Source organism: Varroa jacobsoni, unplaced genomic scaffold (genome assembly GCF_002532875.2).
Source record: "Varroa jacobsoni isolate VJ856 unplaced genomic scaffold, vjacob_1.0 scaffold_625, whole genome shotgun sequence".
Classification (NCBI taxonomy): Eukaryota; Metazoa; Arthropoda; class Arachnida; order Mesostigmata; family Varroidae; genus Varroa; species Varroa jacobsoni.
In genome coordinates, this window is record NW_019213527.1 from 213,842 (window position 1) to 233,177 (window position 19,336).

At 38.8% G+C, this 19,336-nt stretch overlaps 1 protein-coding gene and 1 long non-coding RNA gene across 2 annotated transcripts; one reads left to right on the forward strand and one right to left on the reverse strand.

Moving 5' to 3' along the window:
• Positions 1–314: 314 nt before the first annotated feature.
• Positions 315–13,298, reverse strand: LOC111262062 (structural maintenance of chromosomes protein 1A). The gene is made up of 15 exons (XM_022836036.2): positions 12,735–13,298; positions 11,916–12,013; positions 11,341–11,649; positions 10,655–10,825; positions 10,219–10,391; positions 9,752–9,920; positions 9,245–9,429; positions 7,489–8,323; positions 6,463–6,531; positions 5,701–5,909; positions 5,072–5,448; positions 4,542–4,719; positions 2,895–3,051; positions 1,791–2,071; positions 315–1,304 (listed from the first exon to the last, which is right to left on the reverse strand). Exons 1-15 carry the CDS (start codon positions 12,982–12,984, stop codon positions 995–997), a joined length of 3,771 nt encoding a protein of 1,256 aa, XP_022691771.1. The 5' UTR covers positions 12,985–13,298; the 3' UTR covers positions 315–994.
• Positions 13,299–14,209: 911 nt separating this feature from the next.
• On the forward strand, positions 14,210–15,339 carry LOC111262063 (uncharacterized). The gene is made up of 2 exons (XR_015311795.1): positions 14,210–14,533; positions 14,731–15,339. It is a non-coding gene; the product is annotated as an uncharacterized LOC111262063 (long non-coding RNA).
• Positions 15,340–19,336: the final 3,997 nt, after the last annotated feature.

Here is a 19,336-nt window from a genome sequence, read left to right on the forward strand (position 1 = left end):
CGCGTTCATCTATCAACAACTTTATATGGACCCTGACTATTGAAATCAAGGTACTAACAGTTAATATCTGTCATAGGTTGCTTCATTTAAAGGTCATGAGGAAGAAAGATTAGTGTTTAGAGACTCATGTACAAACATCAAAATGAAGCGAAATAACCCCTTTTCTATAATATATTAATGAACTTTGGCTTGCAAGATCGAGAAGCACCAAGCTGCTGTTGACACGAAAGGCAACCTTTTTGGCCAAAGTAGTCAGCTATGCAACTGATAAAATTCATAATTTCCTCAAATATTCGATAAAATCAGGACAAAGCTTAAAAAATATATATATATTGCACTTGTTACATTTATTAGATACATGTTACACAAACGGGCTTACTATTAATATATTATTATGCATATACGGCCACCTGTGTTGAATTTGTTTTCTGAATTAACTTATCGTTAGGGAGCTTGATTATTAAAAAAACAAACACAATTTAGTTTATTAAAACGGGTCTAAACGTGATTACAATGACTAAGCGTATCTATGAGGTATGCTATACTGACTATGGATAACCAGGTCACTACATGCGTCGCATGGCTTTTTACAAACATTACAACTGCTACAAACTGTTCGATGGACAATAGCGCAAGACACGCAAACCTTAAAATACACAAGTTCTTTAGAATCGCCTTTCCATTGTACAATTGAGGTTTTCCATTACTATACACAATCGCTTTTCCTGATAACGACAAGCTTCTTAGTTCACATGTGTTGTCCTCAATGGCGTGTTATTTGTAATGCACAATGTATAGTAATATATAACAATGTATTTCTTTGTTACCGAATAATATACCTACTTTATATTGCATTTATGTAAGCTAGAAATCTTGTTTATCCCGCAGCACTGTTCTCTTTTATAAGCTGCCTTGTCCTTTAATTTAAATTTAAACCCGAACTAAGCGCCCGCTATTTTTTCCTTTTTTCCATCAATTCGACATTTCCAACTTCCTACGTTCCGGATGCCATTGATTCAACTGACTGCAATTCTTGCTCGGAGGCAGCATTGTCTATTTCGGCTAATTGTTCATCTGTAAGATAGATACTATCGATCGATGGAGCTCGATGGAACTCTTCACCTTTGTCGAAAAGCCGATCGAGACACGCATAATAAATTCGAGTGTCCTCTTCGTTCCCGCTCGTCGTGGGACCTCTAGTCACACCAACGACGGAATAAGTCAGCTCTCTAAAAGCAGGTCTATTCAAAGTTCCGGAGCGATGAGAGACAAGAATGACTTGCTGCTGTTGATTATGGAGGTATCTGCTCGTTATAGATTAGAAAAGGTAACGGTAATAACAGTAAATAATGACAAGCTGTTAATTTTATTGCATTATGCAAAAAATAATGCACTTTAAAGTAAACGTATTAATCATGATTTTTTCTCAATAAAATGAGTTTTCTCAAGAGAGAACAAAATAAGTTCACTAAGTCATGGCGTAAAAACTTGAAAATAATAACGACAAATGCAGAAAGCGCTGGTTCTTACATCGTCACAAAAAAACTGTACGTAGTGGCCTTGAGTGGTACAATTTGAAATAAATCAACAATATCATTTATGCCGTTATATTATATGATTTGTACAAGCAAAATCAATCTTGCATCTAGGGGCAACAGGGTTTTTCAAGTGATTAACTTGCACCATATTCTACCTTGAACAACAGCTATTTGCAACGTTTCAGTGAGGCTAACGTTTCTCGGCGCCAATTATCATGGAATTGATTTGTATCATTAAAAAAAAAAGCTTACAGAGAAAGGATTCGGCAATGCTGGCTGCTGAGAGGGGCATCCGCCTCGTCAAGCGCCAGGAAAGGCAACTGAAGAACCGAATGAATTGCCAAAAGTAACGCAAGCGACGCCTGATTCTTTTGGCCGCCTGACAGGTTGGCAAATTCAGTAAATTGCCCCCCGTGCGGTCGACAATCGAGTAGAACCCCAGCATCAAAGGCCTGCGAAGGATCAGAGCCACCGCCACCGACAATGATTGTCATCCAACCGCCGTTAGTTAGTTCGTTGTAGGTCTGAGCTACCTATAAAAACAGATGCAGTTAGCGTATATCTAGTACTGCCCTTGCCCTATTTAGAAGCATTAAAAGAGCTACTATATGTTTATCTACTCCAACGTTTGAGCAAGAAATGCTCGGTGTTAACCTAACTGGATTAGCCACTCACCGCTGCTGTTGTACACATAACCGACATGTAGTACTAATTTTCGCTGCTTTTGTTTACGCGGCTAGTGGTGACTTGTTACCACATTAGACATAGGTTGATATTGCAGAATAAGCCGTAATCTCTCAAGAGAAAATATGTTATTGGCGTTAAGTTGAGACGCTAAAGTTCGAACATGCAAATTCGTGCAAGACATGGCGTAACGTAATGCCTTAATCCAGGACGATATCAGGTTGCGAATAAATGCAATGTTTAATAGATCTTTACAACTAGATGCATTTTCACGGGAAACATCTTATGTTTAAACCAGATCTATCCTCGGATTTCGCTTTGTTCTCGGTATGATTAAAAACGTGGGAGGTATCATAGGTTATGCCATTGACTCTATTAGATCTAAGCTTATTTCTTGCGAGGGTGAACGATCTGACCGTTACCATTTATCGATCTTGAGGCTCAGTAGTTTTCAGATTAGATAACTAAATATAACTAATATTTCTATTAGAAGAAAGTGTTTAAGTAATATACCACTTTATTAGAAAAGTGGTATATTACTTAAACACGCCTGTCGCTTAATAGAAAATTCGAATTTCTGTGGCGAGTACCCTAGTAGCACCAACCAGCTACGCATGTTGATGCGCTTTGCTTAGCGACAATCCAAAAACTAGTAGAATATTAAAATTAGACCTTTTCTTGCAGTTTTTCAATGAACGTCGTAAAAATCTCAGCGCGCCGTGTGACGAGCTTGCTTAGTGTCTTCTTTTCCTTTGCTGCTTTGCGCATGAGTTCTTTCACTTTTGTTACAGTGCCTTTGTAACGGTTTTCATGTCTAGTAGCGGAGGTTCTGCAAATTTGTTCATCATAGTGGTAACAAACATATTATAATGGAAACAATAATGCCTCTTAGTGAATATTTACAAAATGAAGGGCCTATTACATCTTAAACGGGTAGTAAGAGGACTACCTGGAACAATTGCGGCTACTGCCAATCTGCAAAAAAAAGCCACGTCCGTATTCGGCGCAATGGAATAATGACAGGCTGATAATAATAGAATTGCACGTCCAGGACACAGATTTATGACATATTTATACACTACAAGAAACAATAATAAAAATTATTCTACACCACTTATTCGCATACTGTCATTTGAGTTGGAGAAAGATTATCTCTTTAGGCAGTGTTTTCAATAACGGTTGAGAATTAATTAATATCATATTCAAAAACGCCAAATCCGCTTATTTTTTTTTTAATTGTGATTGAATGCTTGAAATGGCAAAGCCGAATTTAAAAGAAAATACATTTTGTTTATTTTCTGCCATGGAGATGAAAAATGGTCGGAAGTTTCCGACAAATATTGGTGTTTTCATCTAATTTGTTTGAGTTATTTCTAGAGCAATACTCACATATAATGTAGTGAAGTAAGATCAGTTTCATTCAGAATAGGGAATTACTGTAAAGGGCAGCAGTAGGCACAAATGATCAAAAGAAGAACGTCGAGTATCTAAATCAGCGTACCTTAACAAATTAGTTAATTAAACTCGCATTGCACAGTAAATAAAGTATAACATAAAGGAATGAAACAATTGCAATGAGGAAATTGCGCGGGGCAACAAGAGTAATTGTTGTGTGATAAGGGGCATAATGCAGAAGTCTGGTAGAACAACTGTGGCGAGCTCGGGCTCAAAATTAAAATTTGGATTAAGCAGATCCAAACCCGTTTTCCATTAGATTGAACAAAGTAACTAAGTAAGACTGTTAGATAGCATCTGTTATGTACATGTAGTGCAGGTCATGTGCGAAAATGGAATAGGTCTAGAAACTAACGTTTAGCCGAATAGTGTACATGTGTTAGGATACTGCTCATAATCTCATCGATAGAGTGGCGGAAGCCGCCTGGGTCCGATAATAATATTAACAAATGCACATTGAATTCACGTAATTACAGAGTGAACGAAGAGAAAGTAACCCTGTAAGGCTACTGATTTCACTGAGAGAAGAGTTTCAAGATATGAGCATACGTCAAACAAATGTTGGATTATAAGTAATTCATTAAAATGGTCCCTATCTTTATGCATTTCTCAATAAAATGTTACTGAGTTTATATACGTTATTGTTGGGTTTGTAGCGTTATTCTTTTTTATGAATTTTGATAAAATGGTGAATTGTGCGTCAGTTATTTTATGATGTTGAGGGGACAACGCACAAGTACGTAGAGGACGTACTTGTGCGTTGTTCCCTCAACAGGAGTACTTTTGGCTTTTATAGGCAATGGTATTTTTTAAAAAAGTAATTCAGTTCTATAAAAAAGAAAAATTTCATCGCTGGATGCTTACGGATCAGGAACGCTAACACGACTCTCCAGTAACAGCACACGAAGTTCCGAGACTAATAATTCAGTTTCATTACAGAACTTGTCGATCTTCCTGAGAGTACAGACATCTTCAGGTAAATCTGTGTAGTCTACCTGCATCATAACAAGGTCGTCGAAAGTTGCTCCGAAGAAATCTTCCTCTGAAGCGAAAACAGTATATTGAAACTCCAGTTAAATAATCAGTAAAGCCTTTTAGCATCGATAGAAAGCTAGAGTAGAAATCAGACGAGAAGAGGTTATCTTCTTGTGAGAATAACATCAAAAAGTACCGGGTAGGACCGCAGTTGAAACAGCTGTAATTTTTTCGTGTCCATTCTTCCGTGGTGCTACAGTACAGCGCGTTTGTGTTGTGACAATGATAATACCCATCACTTCTTTTTCCAGTTGAATTTATATGAAATTCCAAGATCTATAGTTCTCGGTTGTTTTCTGGTTAGAGACTGGTGCAAGCGCTCAATACATCGCACAGCCATGTGGGTTTACATAACGTACTTCTTTCGCGAGGCAACTTTTCCACATATTGCGCGAGAAGCGAAGCCCGATCTGATCTCAACTTTGCTATTTCGGTTTGAAGTTTGTTTGCCACCCTACGACGACGCGCACAGTCTTGGCTTGCAGATGTGACAGCGGCGGTAGCATCAACGAGCTGTTGTTTGAACAAGTTATCTTGAATTTTCAGTTTGTCAAGTGTGGATAGGGTGGAATCAACTGCCTGTTGCACCTTGGTAAGTTCTGCCTGAGCTCCTTCTGCATCGGTACGGGCGTGCTGTTCTTTAGAGATCACTGACTCGAGTTCACGGTCAATTTTCTTTAGATCGTCTTCATGACGACAAATATCAGTTTCAGCTTTGTCGAGCGTGAGTTCAAGTCTGAAATGTACTCACAGTATATGAAATTGCATGAAAAACATATATGTGTTTGACATATACATTCGTAATAAGCGTACGTACGGATAGCAATTCCACTAATTAAAACCCTGAATAATTTCAAGTGCGAGTAGCAACTATTTTGAAGACTTCTTCTTCACGCAAGCTGTTTTATTTGACCTACTGAAATTGATATAGCAAATACGGTTTTCTAAAATTTGAAATATTTACTAGGTTGAGTCTGCTAACACTGACCGCTTCAGTGATTCTGCATCCTTTATTAGAGAATGTCGTTCAGCTTTAACCGCGTCGGAGTTGGCGAGCTTAAGAAGAGTGGATAGTGGTATATCGAACTTCGCACCAAACACTTTCAATAACTGCTGTCTCTGATCCCGAATTCTCTTTTCAATCGTCTCTATCGGCCGTAGCTTTTTCTTTTCGATTTCCCCGGTAAGAGTACATTCCTACTAAGTAGATGACAGTATGAGTACGTGTAATGCGTAATAAACCGAATGCGTGAGAAAAACAATATTGTCGGGCTGGTCGTAAACAGATTCGGTCTTCTACCGACCTAATGGTCAAGTTTCGAATAAGAAAAAAGAGACGCTAAAAAGCTACCAGAATTTGTCAAGTTCATGATTTCTTCGGCGGCGTTTGATCGTTAATTAATTCCTCTATAGGCACGGTTCGAATACGCTATTAAAGTACCTTATGGGAAAATCTTGAAACTCGCAAAAAGTAACAGTGATGATAATAATAATACCATAAACGAAATGCATACTTTCGATCTGATCCCACATATGGACTCAATTGTATTCTCGATTGAGGTTCTTGCCCTCACGTTTTATGTATCCTGCTGCTGAACAAAGAACTTATTTCATTCATTTAACTATAGAACCCAACCAATGGTTCGTCCTCTTTAGCAACGCTTCTTTCATTAGCGTAGAATTTCGACGTAAATACAGACTTCAATAAAAGGTTCCTACCGGACGTTAACTGAAGACTACGTATAATTACCCGAAGGCTCGCTAGAGCTGATTCAACCCCGCGTACGAGTACATCAAGGTCTCCTTCCTTGCTTTCAATCTGTAAGTACAAATCGTAAGAAAATTTAACTATAGTCGATGCATAAAAGTACTAGCGGCTTTTGTATAGCGCATTGATTAACATAATTAATCTTGCCGATTTTGTAGGCTACTATCCGCATTCATCAAATCCAAGTAAACAGTGCATTATGACATACATCTTAAACGATGGTCTTTGCAGAGGAAAGAAATTTTGTTTATGTTTCATACTTATACGAGACGTTATCTACTGAATTGTGCTGATTTGGGGGGTACTTTTTTATGTCCATTTAGCCGGTTTTGCTCACAGAGGAAAAATATAAAGATCAGTCTAGAACCAAATATAGGTTTTATAGAGTTCAGTAATTGAGAGTTCCACAGCGTAGTGGCACTATCACAGTTTCTCCAATCTTGCCCTTATTAATTATCTGTTTAAAGCAACATATAATTATCATTGAAAGCTGTATTTCTAACAATGGCGCAGCTGCTGTCAGTTAAAGTATCACTTACTGCCGCCACTTCACGCTCTTATATACTGATTGTGTTAAAGATACCCCCGAATTAATATATAGTTAGAACGCGCCGTCGCATATCAGAATAGGTCGCTTTATTTACTGATTGTGTTAAAGATACCCCCGAATTAATATATAGTTAGAACGCGCTGTCGCATATCAGAATAGTTCGCTTTATTTACGCAGGGTGTGTAACATGTATTGTTGGAAGAGGTTTTAAGCGGGGCAACGATTAGTGCGTTAGGTAGATAAAATCCAGTGCCAGTCTCTGCGGTACATAATTAGTATTGCTATTTTAAAAAAATCGTAACATAGTGTGACGATAGCGAACGAAAAAGATCTGTATGCCATTCCCTGATACAGAGCAGCGATAGGAGAAGGCCCGAAGAGATTATCGTCCTTACCAGTTTCCTACTGCCTGCACGTTTAATCGTCGACAATAAATATGGAAAATACGAGATGCTTACTTCTTTGCTTAATATTTCCAGTCGTTTTTCGGCATCTTGATAGCAGTCGACCAGTAACTCATACCCGTGTTCGAGATCACCTAACTCCTGCAAATTTTCCAAAGTAGCTTCGGTCTCTCTTAAACATATCGTTGCCTCAGCAAGCTTCTCATTGACCTCCGTGATGGCAGCTGCATGGCCGGGCTCTCCAGATGTTTTTTCCTTCTTGGCGCTTTCAAATACACCGCTTCTCGACAAAAAATTCCCATCACTCATAACCACAGAGCACTTCTGCGGTTTGTTCATTGTTAACTTCTTGATTGTGTTAGGTTCGTTGCAGAATACAACATCACTATATAAGTCTCTGATTAGGTATAACACGCGATTTTGCAAGTGCAACGGTATCGATTGTGTGACCATGCAGATGCTTTCGAACATTAATGCTCGACCTGTTAAACTTTTGGGCAGCGGACGCCATTTTGGTGCAGTGGAAGGCAGTACAAGAACAGGCATCACAGGCTCATTTGATTCTTTTAAGAAGGAGAGGCATTGTCGCATCACTGTTCGAGAGTCCACGACTATGGAATACCTGTACCGACCGAGAACTTTGCGTACAGCGGCCATGTACTCGGGCTTACAGGGTATTATCAGATTCCCAAGTACACCGACAACATGATTGCCGAAGGTTGCTGTTAGCCCATCAAGAATTCGCTCAGTGTGTCGACGAGAATTTGTACGTTTTGCCCTTCCACAGATATAGTCGCGTTGCATAGTGAGCTCACGCGTTTTCTTCACTTGTGAAGCATAACTGTTATAAGCCGTGTCAAATGTTGCTCTACGATTTTCAAAAAAGCTTCTGAAAATTTGGGAAAATAAACTACGTCAAAAGAACGTTCTCCATTAACAAATACTACAACACATCACTCCTAGCGGTCCTGTTTATTCTATATAATCACCACTCGGGACCTACATGGCTATTTTCAGAATATCCCTTTGTTAATCTGCAAATAATAGTTTGATATGTACAAAAAGTCTCAAAACTCCGATGGCTCATTGGAAAAATCTGATTAGCAATTAATATTCTCCTTTACAAAACGGCCGTTAATCTCTGTATCGAAAACTCAGGTGTATGGCATTTCGAAGACCTATCTTCGAACTTGTTCAGTCTAACCCTTACTGGTGACCCCCCGGCTTGCCTCATGAAAGTCTTTCCCGGATTTTCTAGGATGAAAACTCGGCAAAAAAAAATAATTCATTGTTCGGTCCGTCAAGATAGGCTTGCTGTTTTGTTCTAGTAAGAAGTGACTTTTTTTGGGTATCGAGGATAAGCCGCGGATGAATGTATACCCGCTATGGTAAATAGTAACCAAATTATGTTCGTACTTGAAGCCTACCATGCACATATATACATACATGATCGAAAGAGACAGATACTTCGTTTGTTCAACATATCATGACACGATCGACCAATATTATGAATGCGCTCGTAATGCGAAATGCTTGGTGAGTTAAATGCAAATTTATGCTGCAAGGGCGACATTTAATAGTCAATTAAGATACTGATGATAAGAGCAGACGTCATTGAATAGAGGTGTAGGAGAAACCAACCTCTAGGAACGCGGTCAATTATAATTTTACACATAAAATATAAGCATTCGGAGTCTAATAGTAGCTATTCAGTTCTTATCGGATACGGAAAAGCATTGTCTGTCTCACACAAAATTTCTCTACAATGGCTGGACGGCTTTTACAACAGAAACCTATGTCTTAAACGCACCGAGCACGTTCGAGGTTAAAGTTCACACTATCGAAGGACGATTTATATTTCGTTCGTCGCAACTCAAGCTCCTGTAGTTCGTCGTTCATCGAGTCCAGTTTTAGCTCCTCGCTCTTTAATGCCACGGAGAGATTGTCGTAAGTCATCATGTGTGACTGACGACGTTCCTCCAACGATTCAACTTGCTGAAAATCATGAATTAAAAAAAAAAAAAAGCTCATTTTCAACTATACAAGTCGATCATATATACGAATTGCTCAATAGATCAATGATAGGGCATAGAAGTTTCTGTGACTACATACATGCAGACTATGTGCTCTTAGTGCGTCCATCAGTATTGATGAAAATCAAGAAATACTAGCTTATTACCCGACGAGCATTTTGGCTTCATTTCATATGGTTAAATAGAGACTGCGCAGTAGCTATATTTCAGTCCTCCTCTGCGTATCTGCTACAATCATTCACGAGATTCACTGCTTATACTGGGAAAGGAAAGAATCAATTTACCTGCAAGTTTTCTCGATGCTCCTGGTAAAAAGCGCCTTCCAAATTTCGCAGCTCTACAAAGATGTCAGTATCCACCTGAATAGGTTCCAAAGCGTTTCGAGCAGATTCAACCTTCTTTTTTACGCCAGGTAGTTTTATCTGTGCCTGCTGCTGATCCGCCTTCGCCTCGCTGACATCAATATATAAACATCCAAGCAGGACAAGTGCAACCAGGACAGTGTATGGACTACTCATACATAACTGGCAACATGTACTTATAGTGCAGAGATATCTTTGCCAAACAAATGTCCTTAATAGATAAAACCAATATTTAATAGAAGATAGTAGTAGTAGTAGGCAGAAAAAAACTAAACCCGTGGAATGGGATCCGTTTGCGAATGATTGGAATTGTGGCGTATCGCACCAGATCCTGTCAGCCTAGAACACGTTTAATAAATAAATTCGTATGCATCGAAATGACATCTTACCTGATGGCGACCTCGATCTTAGCCCTGCGGGCGTTAAGATCTCCCAGTTGTTGTTTAGCTTCGGAGTGTAGCGAAGCAAAGCGCTGTTTTATCGTACTAATTTTTTGCAGCGTATCCTGTGCCGTTGCCAATAATCGTTCTTCATTTGTGATTGTCTCGATGTTCTTTTTCAACTATGTAACCCAACGAAATCGACATGTCAATTGTCTATGCCGTACTAGTGTATTCGTACGGAGATTGATACCTAATGGTAAGCTTTCATCAATGCTACCTAGACTGTCCCGTTCAATGGGACACTCCAATGTGCCTCTGGCATCGACGTATAAACGGACATTTACTGTTTGTAATGGGCAATGCGTGAGTGAAACATGGATTTCACGTCGAATAGCATTATGATAAACTGGATTGACGTATGAGTCATCATTTCACTAGTTACCTGCTTTTGGATGACAAGACGTTCGAGTTTAAGCTCTTGCAGCCTTTGCCTCTCTTGTTCTTCCTCGCTTTCGGGAAAATTGAAGATCTCGTTTTGGCAAATTCGAATCTTCTCATCCGTCCCCCGAAGTCTCGCCAGGTCCAGGAGTTGTTCTTTGTTATTAACTTCGTGCTGCAAGAGGGTTAAGAGCTTCAAACAAGTGTCGCTGTCTATATATACCTATAAGAGATAGGTGGATGCAAGAGTGGCAAAATATATCATGACACACACCTAAACAAGGTAAGTTCGTTTAGAAAAGACATAGAGAATTGGTGAGTGTTTCATGCCAAACCTATCTCTTTTCTTAGTGTCATCGTGCTAGTGTAAAGGATATCCTGATTTTTAGGTAAAAGGTTACGTAGAAATACCTTTAACAGTGAAATATATTTATTTGTCGATAATATGATGACGAATAGCCATAGGTCCCCTTTGTAAAGGCTTACAAAGAGACTATCGTAACACTTTTTTAACCATTACTTTTAAAAGTCAGTAAAAGATGAAACAATTAATAAAAAATTATTGTTATAATAAGTTTATTTTTTTAATATTCATAATAGAATATAAACAGTCACCCCCTGTAGATAAATATCGCTTTTAGTAAACTCAGCCATTTTTCACGTATCAACACGGTGTTCATATATACGAACCCAAAGCTGTTCTGCATTAGCAAAATTTTTATATCTTTGTCTCGTAAGGCGCAGTCTTCCTAATTCCGATTTTGCATTAACTAAGGCTCCGAGCGTTTTTCGCAGCTTTTTATCTGCTTCTTTGACATCTGCAGCAAGCAAATGTGATCCAGACATCTTCTCCAAAAAAGCGGACATTTCCTTAGGAGTTTTACCTCCTATATTCTGAATGGATCCTTGCCGGAGAACAAGTCCCCACGAATCCACTCGAATACCATATTCAAACAGCTTATCGCGGTATTTGGCCGCATCGTATGGCTCGTCATTGATCTGCAAGGAATAAAACTTTCTACGATAATGCGATACAGCATAATAATCAACAATGCTCATAAGGCTTTGGCGCATCGTAAGTGTTGTAGTGCAAAAGGTAAAGCATTTGAAAATATAATTTTCCATCAGCCATCCTAGAGAAGGATTAAGCATGAACATTATTATAAGTATATTATAAATAATATACTAAATATTATAATAAAATAAATATTATAATTAAAAAAAATTCCAAATATTATAAAAACACACTTTCGTTTATAACGCACCTGGAAACTCTCTCTGAGATCCTGATACAATCGTCTTTTAAAATTGATCTCCTCTCCGTCCACATTAGCTAAGATTGCAACCGAACAGAAGCCATCGTCTGCAATCACAAACAACATTTTCTTCAATCGCACTGTCCTATGTGTTTGCTTTAGCTAAGTATCGTGGCGGTGTAAAGACAGACGAACTGTCGTAATAAAGATTACCATTGCCGATCGGGAAAAACTCAGCTGATTGCGTAACTATTACGTAAATCGACCATTTTCTTTGCGCAGAGTTGGATATATTCAATCGACAGATCTGAGAAATAGCCTCATCAGTGTGACTTGAAAGATTGACCTTACGCTCTAATTCTTTATGTAAGTCTCGCAAAACACAAAAGCCAGGGAAAAAATTTGGAAAAATATGCCTCTGTTTACAGCAGTTTCCCTGTAAAATATTTTATCAACTTAGGCAGAAGCTACTAAATTTTATAAATTCTAGTATTATGTTGTGATTCAGGGCATTGCCAAAATACTCATCATTTTTCTCCTGACTATTATAGGTTTTACTGTTGCCAAATTGAAGTAACTACATATGTGGCATAGTAGCTTGCAACGGTTCGTTGGTGGCATCGTAGGCTGACATTGTTCATTATTAACGGCAGGCCAAGGGAAAAGCACATTTTAGTAACAAACAGTGAACTCTGAAGAATAACGTAGCAACTTCCGTAAAAAGAGGAACACGATATTAATACTTTGTATCAACTTTAGAATCCTCAAATTTTCAAAATTCCTATCTCTAGAAGGAGGGCACAGACAGATAAAGTAGCGTTTACTCACCACCAATATTTTGGCATCGTTTTAGGTAGTTGTCGTTTATAAGAGACCTGATGTCATCAACAAACATCTCTTCTCCGCTTTGACCCAAGCCGAACACAAGTGCTTTAAGAATATTGGATTTCCCAGCCCAGTTCGGCCCCACTATGGCCGTTACTTTCGGACTGAACCTAACTACGTACGCGTACTCGAACGATCGAAAATGCTCAATGGACAAACTAATAAGTCGCAGTTTTTTAGGCGACTTTTCCATAGCGCTCTGTCGTTGAATTTAATCGTAGTTACAGTTTACAGTTTCACAAAATCCTGAACATTTCGGCTATGGCGGGACACCTTTACGATCGTCTGGCTAAATTAGTAAGTATATAACAAACACTTGACCATATAGCGTTTATCCACGTAAACAAAATGAATATAGCATTCGGTCACAAAGTCCTTCATTTTTGCCCAAAACAGAAGTCGATTGCGGTACTCTTCCTCCGGAACACGCCCGTGCAGCTCGAAAAGTGCGTTGATAAACAGCTTTCTATAGAGGTTAACCTAAGGGTAACAACTGGTGGCAGCGCGTGCACTGTTGTGCGGATATGGCTTTCACACGTGACGCCGCTATGACCATCCATGTTTCGCTGGACGTCAATGGACGACAGCAAACCTTGATGCGTTACTTTTCGTTGTGCAAAAATCAGTTTTGTTTTCGATTGATATTTCATTACGCACTATGACAGGGAAAAAAAAACCCATAGGAATTTAACAACCGTGACGAAGTGCTGATATAAGCACCATACCATCCCGGTACATATAGCTTTTAATTAATTATATATATTTTTTTTTTAATTATACGCTTATATGAATCAAGTATATAATTTACTTGCTACAAACGTCACTATAAAACAAATATTTAGAAAAAAAATGTGATTTAGAGCGTGTGCTACGGACGTTTGAGATGGATAAATGAACATTGATACATGTATATTGGCTGAATTTTTTGTGTATAATCTTTTACTCAAAACAATCTCAATAGCGACCAATGCATTGTACATTAATGCAAACCACATCGCATACTCTTCTCTGTAATCTTGTATTGTATCTCCATTGATTTTCTTTTATGAGACTCTAGTGGCGGCATTTGACTCTAGTATACAGCAGTTTACGAATTTTTTGACATATATGTACAAATATTTAATAAAAATTATTTTCTGTATGTTTCTAGCAATTATGAGCTGGTATGAGCGAGCGAAAATGAATTGTAGCGCTTTGAATGTGTGCAGTAGCATCACAGACAACGTTTTTTTTTCAAATTATGGTTATAAACATGCTTAAGTCTGAATACTCTACCGTACCACTATTAACCAATAGTATATACGATTAGTCAAATTTAGATAATTATAAGCTTAAAAAACGTACTGATCAATCAGCTCAGCCACTGACAATAGCGCTGAAGTATTATAGAATAGACACACGTTCTAGTATATTTTCAACATAAACAATTGAAGCTGTAGAAAAGCTGCACCCATATCATCGATAACAATGAAGAGGTCTGAATGTAGTGTAGTCTATATACCCGTAAGATTAGCGAAGAAATACGTTGCCTATTAAGCTATCACGTCCTACACTCCATCCTGTTGCACCCGCTCTAGAGTCAATTGTTACATGTGCCCTTGTGTTTTCCCGTATTAAACTACGAACTATGTGTATGTGTGCTTTTGAAACTCCTCAAAAACATTTATCCCATGTTGCACGAACTGGCTCTCACTGTGAAGATCGTCAATGGAAAATAAGAAGTCAAAATGGACGGGTCATCGGTAAAAGCTAGAATTATCTTTACATACAGCTTTTCAAGATGTTTTTCGTACCATAGAGAGGTCACTTCCGAACCGTTTTCCGTTACATGTGTATGTATTCCTGTAGGCGCATCCGGTTGATTCGTGATGTTCTTACTATACAAATACATTCTCAAAGAAACTATTTGCTACGAATAGTTCGTTTAACTTCATTTCAGGCAGCGCTGAAAAATCGAACCCTAGTCGCATAGGAAAAGGGGTCATTATATGGATCTGTGGATTATTGATTGATTTGTACGCGTGCATATCGAACGATCTAAACGAGTGGAAAGGTAGAGCGGGTCCTAATAATTTCTTCCATAAAAAAAGTTACCGATTTCTTTTTCTTTTTTAACATTTATCTCAAGTTGTTATAGATTATCCATTTTGAGTAGTACAGAAAATTATCTCGAAGCTCAGCCACGAGATGTGAGAAAACGCAGAAACGCATGCTTGTCTCATTGCGACTGAATTTCGAAAAGGCAGCGATATCATATAATTCAGTTATGTAGAGGTTGGGTTTCGTCCCGGGTTAACCTTGTTATTCGCGAACATAATTGCCCCTGTTCATAATACGATTTTCAAACACCTAGAGAGATTAATTATTAAGAAAAACATTACGTACAGACAAATATTAACGTACTTTTTATGGTTTGCGAAGCGAGAGCATTGGATGGTTCAGATAATCTTCGTTTCTACCAATATGTCAATTCATTTCCTTTGTACTATTAAAATAAATAAGGTTCTGGGAGCAATTATACCTGTTGCTACTCAGTTTCACATTGTTTTATTATTGTCTGCATCATACCAAGATATATCAGATAAATATTTCAGCGTAAACTTACTACCTAGGCTGTCTTCGGTTGCAAAGCCTGCACGGAATAGGTTAAATTATATAACTGCGTTAAATGTTCATCTAAGTAGTCGCTATTGACACAGGTAAAAGTTTGCTAAATTTGATATAACAACATCTAAGAGTCCACCTCACTAGAACTTTTTGCATTATTAAGAAGATCATTTAAGTCGTACTTAAAGTGCGAGTACGCTATAGTGAAACCCAGGTATAATAACGCCATATCCATTACGATGATAATCGGCGGCGGCGGCGGCGGCGGCGGCAGCAGCAACAACAACAACAACAACAACAACAACAACAACAGATGTTGTCTCAGTGACAGATCTACCGTAAGTTGATTCATTAACAGTGCGATGAGGTGCACCGAAACAACGTGAATGAGACGCACCTCAAACAGACGTATGTCGACATTCTACGAATGTGAAACGCGCGAAATACGAACAGGCCAATCGAATTTTTATTTGACAGGTGACAAATCCTCAATGCTGGTGGGGCCTAAACAGAACGCAATTTTGATGGTAAAACATAGCCCAACCAGCTGAAAGAAACAATCGCCGGCATTTCTAGAAACTTGATGAGCCTGATGTCGAGGCGTCAATAATATTAACGGCTTGTGTGTTAGCCTTTGTCATATAAGTGCACTCAAATATAGGCAAACAGACATTGAATGTTGGCGTCCACGTATTCGCCTGAAAAAACATATCGATAAACGCCGTACCCGTCAAGGTGAGCACCACTGACGACGACGACGGCAACACAAACCCTGGATACTGTTTACCGTTCGATATGTACTGATCAAGTCGTGGCCCAACGAACTAAGTTGAATAGATATCCTACCTGGTAATCTGTCTATAATATAGTAGGATTGATCGTTCTGTACAGCAGACTGAACTAAGTATGTGAGGGTAGCAATAGAAATGGTTAGATATACATATGCAGAACGTATCGATCGCTGTTCGTGGTAATCTTACGCGCGCCTAATGTGTGGCTAAACAAGACGCCGCAATGAAAACCAGCATCAACGCTTACGAACAATCGCATAAGCGTACACTGTTGCAGCTCGTCTGACGCAAAAAGACATTTCAACCGTAAACAGCACACGGCTCGCAGTCAAGGGGAGATGGACTTGAGAACAGAAAATGGCAGTGAGTGTCGGACAACTTGATCAAACGCTATATATAGATATATGTGGTATCGTATTTAATAACTCGACTGAACGAGCGGCACTTGTCAGAATAAAGTTGATGGTGTTTACACGCTTATCGCGTGTCAGCTCTTGGCCCTGGAAACGATATCGATGGTGGCACTCTGTTTGCGACAGGCGAGCAAGGTATTGCTCGGGATGAAGAGAACGCGCAAGAAGGGGAGAGGTTTCTGGACCCTGTAGTTTCCTTGTGCGTCGATTTCGGAGGTAGCGACGGAAGTGGCGGTGGCGATGGCGCCGCTCATGCCGGCAGCGATCGACTTTGACGTCACGAGCAACAACGACCGTCTGAATATAGACACACTCAGGTACACAGTCACTTGCAGCGATCGAGTACGCACGGCGAAGGTCGGTGCAGAACGCGAGAAACAGTAATTTTACAAATGAAATGCTTTTTGGCGGTTTGTCCTGACGAGGCTGAACTCTTGGTAACCAATGAAGAAAGAGCGAACCCGTAGACAGCTCGGACACTAGTACTGCTATGAAAAAGTTTTATGTACGATCACAATGGTTCAATCAAAGATCGCACAATTAGTAGCATGACATAATACAGGTCGATCAACGCCTGGGTTAATACAACGAAAAAATCCAGTTTCTTTTTTTTCTACAATAGGTTTCAAAACATTCGTTGGCACAGTAATACAGTATTGGCTTTTCGACACTAATAGAAACTGTCCCATAATAATTTTAGCGGGGCACTCATTAACTTTTCAAAAATTGCCTAATTATTATTAATATTGCATCTGTGCTTCCTTTAAGGATGACAAACCGACAAATTGGGTCACGTGCTTACATACACGAGACGTAATGCCTGTATCTTTTATCAGTATTACTGAAGAATATGTATGATAACTCAAAAAATGATAATATTAAGTTGGCAATGACATATAAAGTCTAGCTACAGATCGCTAATATAAACTTGTAAACCGCTTGTCCTATTGCACCTTTAATATCTTGGACAAAACCTTCAATAAGCATGTTTTTATATCCCAATTCGACAGCTGTACTGAAAATAAGTAATAAAAAATAGTTTGTTGTGTACTCACTATATTACAACAAAAGTTGTGACAGTATGTAAGATATTAAGTTAACAAATCGAAATCAATCGAAAAATGCAAACCATAAGCCATTTGATCACACATCGATTTTACAAAAACCAGCACAGTTTTTTTGGAAAAATGTAAGAATGATGGCAGACCGATAACAACCATAAAATAGGATGTTAAAAATGATAAGCCAATAAGGAACATGGGATCTTCTAGTAATTTTTTCTTCTAAATTAATTTCACTGGCTCTTTTAACACCGATTTTTAGTGCGTCTTTCAGTTGTCCTTTTGGCTTTTCGTCGTTGTTGACTTGCTAGTTCATATTGCCATGTGTATCATCTTAAATATAGCTTTCATTATATGAAATTACCGGGGTCGTCTATTTACATTATACCCATTTCGAAGATCAAGATTAAAATGAAACTGGGAAACTTAGACAAAATGATGATAAGACGTTCTTCTTATTCACAATCTTCTCAATGGTATCACATCTGACCACTAGTACATAAACAATCAGAAACCGTTAATAAAAAATAGCAGTGACCTAGGAGTCAAGCTACTACGACCCCACGGTTTGAAGTATGCTATTCCTGGTTGCCGCGTTCTCACTGCGGACCCCAACGACGCAAAACAAGGTAATTTGTTGCTGAAGGGACGTATTCTCGCAAAGACGTTTCTACGAGAGATTCGAGCTGCATTGAAACAACTTCGCCGAACCTGTTTCATCAATTAAATTTGTTTACATATTGACTCTAACGTGGTTTCAAAGTATGCTAGCGCTGTGACGCTATGGCCTATGAAATTACCAAACTACTATGTCATCAGTATTCATATGGGCGCGATAGTTTCTGACGAGATTACCTGTCGTGCGATTCGTGTTTGAAGAACCGCACATGAGTCATAGCCTACCTCAGTGCGGCTTGACGACCACTGCTTTCTCGACCGTCGCTAAAAAAAAGATATAAAAAGGTGATTGGACCTAGCACTTTGGTATAGGCCTTTATAGGTGAGGCAAGTCGAAGTAGCTGGAACTAGCCGAATAAAGAGTTCTGTAATTTTTACAGTTGACTGCCTTTTGCTTTTACAACTAGCTGAGCTCTCCTGTCGATCATCTCAAAACTGAATACTGGTCTGTCGTCGGGGTCGATACGTGGCGAAATTACAGATACAAAATTTTCTAGGGGTATGATGTCTAGCATTTCTTTGTTTAGTTTTTACCATGGATTTTTTACTTTTTTTTTTTTTTTTTTATTTCCAGGCAGTGTTAAAATTCGGGATATTTGCAAAGCCAAATCATTAAAATGGTTAGCATTTTTCTAGCAAGAAATCGTGTATTTTTGGTGAGTGCACTTAAATGTAGCTTTATCCGGGTATCGGCTCTAGCTATCGATAGCGTGACACAATATCGCTGAAACGGCTGGACTCCGCTGAGGCTGGCTGAAGATGCCAGGTTGTATGGCTGGAAAAATAGGCATTATACTAGGCTGACCGGTCGGCTCGCCTATACTTCTCGTATCAACACCAATATATATCGAACTTCTTGTTTAGGGTACTTACAAATAGGGTTGGCTGTAATGACTTACTGAATAAGCAAAACTGGCAAATTATACTAGTCGAATTTCGCACTGTTATGCCTTCGTTTGTCTAAAAGAATACAAATGCCTGTAATGAAAATAACA